The 10264-nt window shown below is 36.5% G+C and overlaps 1 protein-coding gene across 1 annotated transcript in view; it reads right to left on the reverse strand.

The window, feature by feature from the left end:
• The window catches only part of LOC107709095 (sortilin-related receptor-like), a 94485-nt gene that overhangs the window by 15343 nt on the left and 68878 nt on the right, over window positions 1-10264 (reverse strand). Inside the window, exons 16-27 of the mRNA XM_016513501.1 lie at window positions 8886-8971; window positions 6472-6644; window positions 4263-4394; window positions 4088-4179; window positions 3756-4002; window positions 3519-3657; window positions 2532-2705; window positions 2318-2431; window positions 2109-2231; window positions 1063-1182; window positions 831-956; window positions 572-682 (exon numbers count right to left, since the gene is read on the reverse strand). Coding sequence (XP_016368987.1) covers window positions 572-682; window positions 831-956; window positions 1063-1182; window positions 2109-2231; window positions 2318-2431; window positions 2532-2705; window positions 3519-3657; window positions 3756-4002; window positions 4088-4179; window positions 4263-4394; window positions 6472-6644; window positions 8886-8971 — 1637 coding nt within the window. The remainder of the gene's footprint in view (window positions 1-571; window positions 683-830; window positions 957-1062; window positions 1183-2108; window positions 2232-2317; window positions 2432-2531; window positions 2706-3518; window positions 3658-3755; window positions 4003-4087; window positions 4180-4262; window positions 4395-6471; window positions 6645-8885; window positions 8972-10264) is intronic.

A 10264-nucleotide genomic window follows, 5' to 3' on the forward strand; every position in this document is an offset into this window, starting at 1 on the left:
CTCTGACTCTCCCATAGACAGCAAGGTAACTACCACGTTCAAGGTCCAGAAAAGTACCAAGATGATCGACAAAGTAGTCCGTGTGACATCAGTGGTTCAACTGTAAAGTTACGAACCTAAGAGAATACTTTTTTGCGCAAAGAAAACAAAAATAACGACTTTATTCCACATTTTCGTCTCTACTGCGTCACTTTGGACGCGCGTTCACGACAATACCATGACACGAGCGTGTGGCGGCGCTGGCGCTGACCCAGATCCGGCGTGATGACATGTGATGAGACGAAAATGTGGAATAAAGTCGTTATTTTTGTTTTTGTTCTTTACAGTTGAACCACTGATGTCACACGGACTACTTTGTCGATCATCTTGGTACTTTTCTGTACCTTGAACGTGGTAGTTACCTTGCTGTCTATGGGAGGGTCAGATAACCCTCATATTTCATCAAAAATATCTTAAATTGTGTTCTGAAGATGAACGAAGGTCTTACGGGTTTCGAACAACACAAGGGTGAGTAAATAATGACAGAATTTTCATTTTTGGGTGAACTAACCCTTTATATAAAAAGCAATACCGCAGTTTTGCTCATCAGCGCCTCCTGGACAGTCCTCCACACCATTGCAGTGAGCACTAGCAGGCAGACAGGTGCCATTAGAGCACAAGAAGCCATTGCACTTTTCTTTACCTGAAGGACAAAATCGAAAGATGCCAAATTGCACAGAATTATACATGGGTGAGCAACATGATTAGAGAAACCGATGCTGATGCATTTGGTCTTCCATAGAAAAACGTCAAATGCCATGAGGGTCAGTAAGGCAGTGTTTGAGACTGACCACACTGGGTTGGGTCCTCGTCGGAGCCATCCTGGCAGTCGTCATCTCCGTCACACACCCAGCGCTGAGGAATGCAGTGACCCGTGTGACACTGGAAACTACTGCTCTCGCACGTGTGGTGACCCACTTTATGTGACAGAATGAGGAAGAGAGAGACATTGAAGATGTAGATGTGATGTATTTCACTGCATATTTCTTGCACCGGTGTGTAAATGTGTGTCTTTTCTCTCACCAGTACAGTTGGCCTCGTCTGACCAGTCCCTGCAGTCGTTGTCTCCATCACAGCGCCACGCGTCCCGAATACACACACCTCTTGCACAGGTGAACTCCCCCGGTCCACACTTGTGAGATTCTAAAAGAAAGCAGATACAATATGAGCACTGCATTTATGTTACTTTAACTGAACTAAAAACAAATAAAATAGAGCTGAAAAAAAAGTCATTTTTTTTCAATCCAAGGAAATGCCATATCAACAAAACACTCTGCTGCCAAGCAAATGCAAAATGTTTAATGCAAAAAGTAAATCTTGTTCAAAATAATTAAGGCACGCTTTGACACAGTTTTCAACTAACGAACAGAAAAATTATATTAATTAATTGTATTTATATACAGTAATATAATCATTTATACATAGCAATGTACACAGCAATATTAATAAAAAATGACTATCTTCACATTTCTTCCATGAACATACACCATTTTTATAATTTTATAAAAAATATTTCTATTCAACTTTGATTTACTTTTATCTCACTTTTAGTAAATTTAGCTCCTTAAGTTTAATTCAGAGCAGTGTTATTTTGGAATTATTTATATATTCTTATTGTATTTATTTATATTTCTAATAATTTATTTTAATTTTTGCAATTTTGTCATGTGCTTTTGTCATTTTCATTATAATTTTTCATTTGTATAATTGTATAATTTAAAAAAACATTTCTATTCATCTTTGATTTACTTTTATCTCATTTTTATTAAATGTAGCACTCAACAAACTGATTTTATTTCAGTTAGTTGCAAAGGCCAAAAATTTATTAAATTCATATTTTTTTACCAGTTTAGTTTTAGTTAACAATAACAATATTTATTCAGAGAAACTTAAAAAAACATCGGTCAACTTTTTATTTGCAAGTTGCGAGATGTGTTCTTTAGGAAACTTAAAGATTAATTAAATAGTGCATTAAAATACTGTGATACTGCTTAATTTTATATCACCAACAAAATCATCTCAGATATATAATGAATATTTGACATATAGCCCTATACACAAACACATACCACAATGCTCCTCGTCACTGTTATCTCCACAGTCATCCTCATGGTCACACTTGAAGGCCAGTGGAATGCAGGACCCTGAGGCCACACAGCGGAACTGGACCGCAGAGTCACAGGAAGTGGTGGCTGCAGAGAGAGAAAAATATATGAAACACAGATCATACACATTTTCTGTGCATTTTAAACGAGACAGGGCTGATGATGTCACTCACGGCACTCCTGTTCATCACTCATGTCGCCGCAGTCGTTGTCACTGTCACACTTCCAGATGCTGCTGATGCATTTCCCATTAGTGCAGCGGTGCTGGTTTGGCAGGCAGGTGTGTTCTGAGAGTCAATAAAAGCAAAGAAATCCATTTCAATTTCATAAAAATGTTTATTTAGCATTTAGAGCTTTTGATATCTGACACTTCTGAGTCTGTCAGACCTGTCTTAACGCATGTATTATTGCGGAGCTGGTATCCACCGGGACACTGGCACTGATGCTCTCCTGAGGGTAAGATGGTGGTGGAAACTCCATCGGGGCAAACACAGTGATGCTTGTTTCCAGGCTGGGGAAGACACAGAAGACTGCATGGCTGATCCACACAAGCATTCTGACCTAAAGGAGAGGGAAAAAAATCTTTAAAAACTATTTCTGTATCCCAAGTAAACCAGTGGGGCCACTGTATGAAGCTGAGCCCATGAAATCAATATTGTAGTTTTGTGCTTTTATTGCTTGTTTGTTAGCTTTTTTACTACTAAAAAATTAAGTTGCAAAAATAAAATAAAGTGTGTAAAAATACACACATTAAAAATTTATTTCTCTATTCTTGTGTAAAAAAATAAAATAAAAAATATATATAGAGGACTCATCTTATACTATTATATCTTTTGTTAGTATTTTGAATTTAATTTTTATATTTTGTGTTTTATTTAGTTAAAGGTTTAGTGATATTATGTTTTTTTTTTTAATTTTAGGATATCGTTTTAGTTTCAGTTTAGTTTTAATTATCTTAGTACTTCAACTTAAACTAAAAAACAAAATTGCTGCCTTGGCAGTTAGCTACAATTAAAAAACATTACGTTTAAGTATTTTATTTTATTTCAGTTAACGTTCATCATATCTCAAGTAATGAAAATGTTTTTTATGGTTTTAGTTTTGGTTAACGATAATAATAAACCTATTGCAAATTCTTTGCATGCAAATAATTGTCCAATAAAATGCAAGTAAATGTATATATTTAGAAATGACTAATAATGATAACAACAATAAATTATAAAATGAGTTTATGAAAATAATTATTTTAAACATTCAATTTATACAATACAAGCTGACAAGTGGAAAACAGAAAAGCCCTGCAAGCTCTATAATGGTCTTTAAAGGTGTATTTCCCATGTGTTTCAGAAGGACTGTCTTCCCTTAAGGACTGACCTCTGTTTTTTCCCTTGTAAAAGATCTTGAGATCCATCACTCCTGTCAGTCTGCCCACTAGCATCTCACTGTCTGGTGAGCCTGATTTAGGTGCTTTGAAGATTCCCATTCTAGACCAGTCATCCCAGTACAGGTCATTCTACACCAACAAACACCAGTTCAACAAAGTGTTTATGATCATTAAAGACAGTTTAATATCAGTTGCAACATACCAAGAAGTGATAACATTGGGCCTACCTTAAAAACAGCAATAGCATAAGGATGCGGCAGGTCCTCCATTATCACAGTACGGCGGCTTCCATTAAAGTCTGCTCTTTCAATGCGGTCTCCATATGCCTCCGTCCAGTACAGCCATGATTCATCGGCCGTTATGCCGTTGGGCCAGCGAACTGCCTCAGACACAATGCAGGCGATGTTGGAACCGTCCATCCAGCTGCGGTAGATGCCTGCTGCACGATCGCCCCAGTCTGTCCAAAACATCAAGCTAAGAGAAACAGCAACTTAGTGGTCAGGGTGAAGGGAGCATGCAGATTGTTAAGGAAAACAAGTGATTTGTGGGAACACCGCACCTCTCTCCTGGCATGAGCGTCAGGGCTCGAGGCTGCTCCACCACTGAAGAATTGACCAGAGTGAGTCTCAGGTCTCCATCAGAGTTGGACACCTGGAAGAGAGACAGTGTGAGGATGACTACAGGAACGAACAACTGTAATTGATGCTGCTGTAGTTGTTTTAACCTGTGGTTACCTCGATTTTCTGAGCACCAGCATCCACCCAATACAGCAACCGGCTGATGGGGTCAAATGACAGCGCCTCCACGTTTTGTAAGTCCTTTCTGACAATCACTTCCTGTCCAGAGCTTCCATTCAAACAGAGTCTCTACAACACAAAATCAAAGAAAATCCTTATAAAATTAATAAATGCCTAATAAATTGTAATAATAATAATAATAATTATTATTATTATTATTATTGTTGTTGTTGTTATTATTAGATTTTTTAATTATCTAATCTAATAAAGTTTTTTTTACATTTCTGATTTTTTATATTATTTTCACAATATTTTTTATAAAAATAAATAAATAAATAAAAGGAAAAGAAAATTAAAGTTTTTTTTAATTATTTAACTGCTGATGCTTTTGGTATCACAACATTATAATGAAAGTGAACAAACAAACACCAATTAAATATCCAAAATTAGCCAATACAATAAAAAACAAAAAGGGTTCAAATATGCAGAATATTCTAGTAAAAAACAAAGAATGTATAAGACCAGGATGATTTTTCTGGGAAGTTTAACTGCTCAGGACAAACAAAAGTACTCATGAACAACTCATGACCACAAAGTTGTGATTAATCCAGGTAATGACAACCAGATCACTTAAAAGTTCACTTAATTTTCCACAGCACTGTGAATTTTTAATGTGATGTGTTCAATAAAGACATTGTTAGCTTAAGCACATTGTGTTTGTCCATACTTGTAACTTCGATGCAGATCAGATGACATTTTATAACCAACTAAAGCAGAAATCTTTAGTTGGTCACTATAAGCCAATATCTTTTCACTATATCTTTTCACTATATCTTTTCTTGTCACTATAAGGCGCTTTCACACCACGTACATCTAAGAACTCAGTTCTAGGAACTAGCCAGAAGGGTGGTTCCTAGAGAACCAATTTCTCCCTCGGGCCGTTTTCCTGGTTGCATTCGCAGCGGCAGCAGGAACTCTGAAGCAGCCGACAGCGACATTTATTCGCGGCATTCACAAACGTCAACAATCTGTGAATGGACAACGCCGTGATCGGAGTTTCATGATAACGGAGATGGAATGTATCAGCGTACTAGAACTAAATATGTTCCTAGTTCCTGCGGTGCGAACACGCGAAAAAAACCGAAACTTCCGCCAATAGTTCTAGGAACTATGAAAAAGTTGCACGGGTGAAAAAGCCCCTATATATATATGGTAGAGCTGCACAATTCTGGATAAATTGAGAATCACAATTTTTTTGTCTCAAATAGAGAACACGATTCTCTCACGATTCTGAACTAAACAAAATAATGTGACAAAAAATTATTGTTGCAGTCTATTTATAAGTGTTTAATTAATTTGAATGAATTAATAAACATTTGAATATATATTTAAAATATAATATATTTAATACACCCATTTTTAATATTGAAAAAGTGGTTTAACTGAATGATTCAATGACTCACTCATAAATACTTCACTTGTTTCATTACTGAATGAATCAGTGTTTTTGAACGAATCTCTTGAATGAATGATTCCATGTCAAATACATGTGGTGGGGGTTGGGGGTTGGAGTGGGGTATGAGTGGTTATGAACGAATAAATGAAATGCATTTGTCCGTGTTTCAATCAGTCTCGAATCGCGCTCGCGGAAAGTGCTTAAGTAACAGTGTCTCTTCCGCGGCTCGGTATGCTTTCAACTCGTTTTTTTAGTCTCGAGCAAGACTGTACGACATTCACATTACATGATTTGACTGATTTTTACGTAGAAAGGGCGACAGCGCACCGCATTAAAAGAAAGGATCATTCATGTTTTCATAACCGCTGGTCAAATTTAAAAACGAAACTAGAATTAAATCATCTTTGAGAGTAAGGGGGCCCCCTGGTGTTTCGGGGGCCCTACGCAGCTTGCGTATTTTGCGTATAAGGAGGATCGGCGCTGTGTAGTTGAAAAGACTGTTTGTGAAGCTGTTTCTTACCCAAACATGGTAAATGTCTGCTCTCTGTGTCAGCAGCAGAGTGAACACAGATTTGAATGTTCCGGTATGATTGTTTCAAATGTTTAATAGACACACGCGAATCATTGTCATTTAAAAACGGGATTGCATGGGTGTTTGAATCGAGATTGCGATCTTTTAACGATTAATCGTGCAGCTCTAATATATGGTACAGATCCCTATATTTATGTGAGTGAAGGACGTTTATTCACCTGTATGGTGTCCAGTGAAATATCAGCCCAATATAGGCAGTTCTTCTCATAATCAAAATCCAGAGCCACGGCTTCATGGAGACCCGAGAGTGGAAGCGGCTGGTCTGTACCTGTGGCCAGGTCATAGCGGTGAATGGAGCTCCTCACCGCATACAGGATAAACTCATTACTCTCTAAAAAAGAAAAGTAGGCAAGAGGTCTTAGTTAAGAGGTGAAATAAAGACTCATTCCAGAGAAATACACTACATATTTCACCCGAACACTCCCATGTGAGCATTTAATTTCAAAACCATTGGCACTAAAAGGGAGTTGTTCCTTGCTAACAGCTTGCACCCTTCTGGAAAGGCTTTCCATTTTCTGTTTCACTGCAAATCGTTAAAGAAAACTGATGGCACGGCTGAGAGTCACATCACTTCCTTTTCCCGCTGGATGAGATCTCAGCTTCTGAAAGGGCTGCTTATTTACTCCCAGCGTCCTCTAGTCAGAGAAGCAAGACAATCAATGTGGCCACTGAAGCGCGGTCAAGTGGCTGAGTGCCACAATGCTGGAGAGAAGAGGCAGTCTAGACAGCGACGGCTCTTAAGAACAGCTCGGTGGGGAGATGGGCTTTGATCACACTCCCAACAATCCTCATTTGACTTTCAAATCCCATCTTAAGGACTGACTGTCCACATTACTTTACTCAGCTTTCATTGTAGAAATCAGTCCATCATGTAATCTCAGCGTGGTCATATTGAGGCATTGCTGTATTGTACACATTCATGCTTATACTATAGACACACATTCAGACACAATTGTAGACATTACCGGGATTTTTATGTCACGTTGTGTCCTAAAATGCATTTCCAAATATCCTTTTTTAAATAACCAACAAATGTGTCTTTGATTGGGTTAAAAACAGGATTGATTGTGTTTTTTGCTACCAAACAACTAAACAGAATCATGAAATTATTAGTAAAAATGAGATCCCATAAGTCAAAGAGTCAAGAAGAGAAGTGAAAAGGTCTAATCTAAACTATATTTTGCATATGCATACAGTTAGTATGTCTTCAGTGATAAGCATTTTAAGTTCGCCTGTAAAAAAAAAAACTGTGTTCTAACTCCAAAATGGAAAAAAAAAAAAGTTAAAGATAGATTTATGCCTCATTTAAAATATGTCAATGTCAACGTGTCTTAAGAGGTTCAGGTCAGAATGTTGCAGTCAATGCTGTGGTTAGATGAACGCCACTCTTTTGAGTAAATGGCATTTCTATAAAGGTCAAAAGATCCAAATCGATGCAATGATCAGTGAGCAAACAAAAATTCTATGAATGACAGATATAGACCTTCAGCATATTAAATGTACACTACTGTTCAAAAGTTTGGGGTTGGTAAGATTTTTTTGAAAGATGTCTCTTCTGCTCACCAGTGAAAAATGCAGTAAAAACAGTAATATTGTTAAATATTACAACTTAAAATAGCTGTTTTCTATTTGAATTTATTTTAAAATGCATTTTATTCCTATGATGGCAAAGCTTAATTTTAAGCAGCCATCAATCTAGTCCTCAGTGTCACATGATCCTTCGAAAATCATTCTAATATGAACAGTTGTGCTGCTTGACATCTTTGTGAAAATGGTGATACTTTTTTCAGGAGTCCTTCATGAATATAAAGTTTAAAAAAAACAACATTTATTTGAAATAGAAAGTTTCTGTAACATTATGAATATCTTTACCGTCACTTTTTATCAATTTAATGTGTCCCTGCTTAATAAAAGTATAAATTTATTTTAAAAGTATACAAATCGTATTTGTTATTTAATTCATTTACATTTTCATTTTTATTATTATTATTTTTATCAACTTGCTTTAAAATGTGCAATATAAATATATTTGACTTGTTTCTCCACCCTTATTTTGCTCAATATTCTTGCAACTTTTTCCCTGTGAAATAAAATGTCACAACTGTTCTTTATCATACAACATAATGCATTATAATCAGTTCTGTTGCAATTTGCTTGGTTTATTTTACGGTTCAAGTCAGGATTTAAACCTGTTTTACATTTCACACTAAACAAGGACTGTACCACTAAACTATCCCATCTAATATAAAGGACTTTTTTTGGTCATGTATTGTCTTTTGGTCATGTAAATATCTTTACTGTCACTTTTGATTCATTTTCTAGCTGACACTTTTGAACGGTAGCGCATTAAAAAAAGACAAACTTGCATGTAATGTAAAAGAAAATAAATAATTCCTTTTTTGTATCACTAACATTATTAGTCTTGTGAAGTCTTTTTTTTTTTATTAGTTTGAGGCCGTGTTATGAACTTTGACTCCACAACTTCATGTTGCATCCCATAGGATTGTGTTGTGTTACATAAAAGAGCTTAGAGAATATGATTGTATAAGCAAAGAGGAGGATCTTACTGTACCTCCCACAGGACAGGGCAGCATTTCTCCATCCAGCCGAGCTTCAACATCTCCCCCACTGCAGCTGTCTCCAGAAACCTTCCTGTACCTAAAGCATCAGATGACACACCTTAACATCAGTGGAAATAATTTGCTACATTTCACAGCAAATTTCTCTTCTTGAAGAACTTTGTTCTAAAAGTTGACACTAGGTGATGCTGTAATTACACGTCTATGAATTTTCGTGCATTTCGTGCTAAATTCTTCTTTTGCTGTCCTGATGCTTGCATAATATTTTGAGAAGTACCAAAGTTATCAGGAGTTTATCTGAAACTGCTAATTCCATTCATCATTTATTGGCATTAGAGATGTGCAGATCTACTGGCCAACATGAGTATGATAGTTATTCTAAATATAATGGACGATAACCAATACATAGCTAATATTATGCTTTTTAGACTATATACTGTATACAGATACTAAAAACTAAAACCAATAGTTTAGTTATTTCTGTGATATGTTACTTCTGAATGTTGGTTTTACATGCTTTTTTATTAAATTAACTGAATGAATGACCATATAAATAAAACATATTGATACCCGCAGTATTGATGCATTATTGTGAGCAAAATAATCATGATATATCTATATTATTTTTCTGAAACATGCCCTTAAAGGGCAAGAACATTTCTAGAGTTGTGTTAAATGGGTTAATCTTTGCTGTAATTTATCACTATCCCTTCAAGTTAAATCTAGATTAAAGGGTTAGTTCACCCAAAAATTAAAATTGGCCCATAAATTACTCACCCTCAAGTCATCCTAGGCGTATATGACTTTCTTCTTTCAGACGAATCCGGTCGGAGTTATAATAAAAACTGTCTTAGATTTTTCAAGCTGTTTAATGCCACTCTGCGGGTGTTGCATGCATCAGTCCGAAAGAAGTTAAATAAAAAGTGCCCATCCATAAAAAAAAATTTCTCACATGGCTCCGGGAGGTGAACAAAGGCCTCCTGTAGCGAATCGATGCGTTTTTGTAAGAAAAATATCCATATTCAAAACGTAATAATCACTTTAATGTAGCTTGCGCCAACAGTTGTACACGGAAGCAGTTCCGGGTGGATGACCTCTGAGGTCAGCATGCGCCGGTGAGTCTCGTGAAAACCAACGTTTGTTAACAGGAGCAAAGGAAACAAAGTTTCCTTACTTTAGCAAAGGAAAACCAGTCTCCTCTTGGCGTATATCGAAATCCTCCGACATTCTTCTTTACAAATCCTCGTTTTGTACTTCTAATTAGTGACCGGTGTTTTGTTTTGATCTCTCCCCTGCGCTTCCGCGTGCGTCACTTCTGACCGGCGCATGTGCAAAGCTGACCTCCATACGTCATTCCCCCAGAACTGCTTCC

Source organism: Sinocyclocheilus rhinocerous, unplaced genomic scaffold (genome assembly GCF_001515625.1).
Source record: "Sinocyclocheilus rhinocerous isolate Xijiao unplaced genomic scaffold, SAMN03320098_v1.1 scaffold626, whole genome shotgun sequence".
Classification (NCBI taxonomy): Eukaryota; Metazoa; Chordata; class Actinopteri; order Cypriniformes; family Cyprinidae; genus Sinocyclocheilus; species Sinocyclocheilus rhinocerous.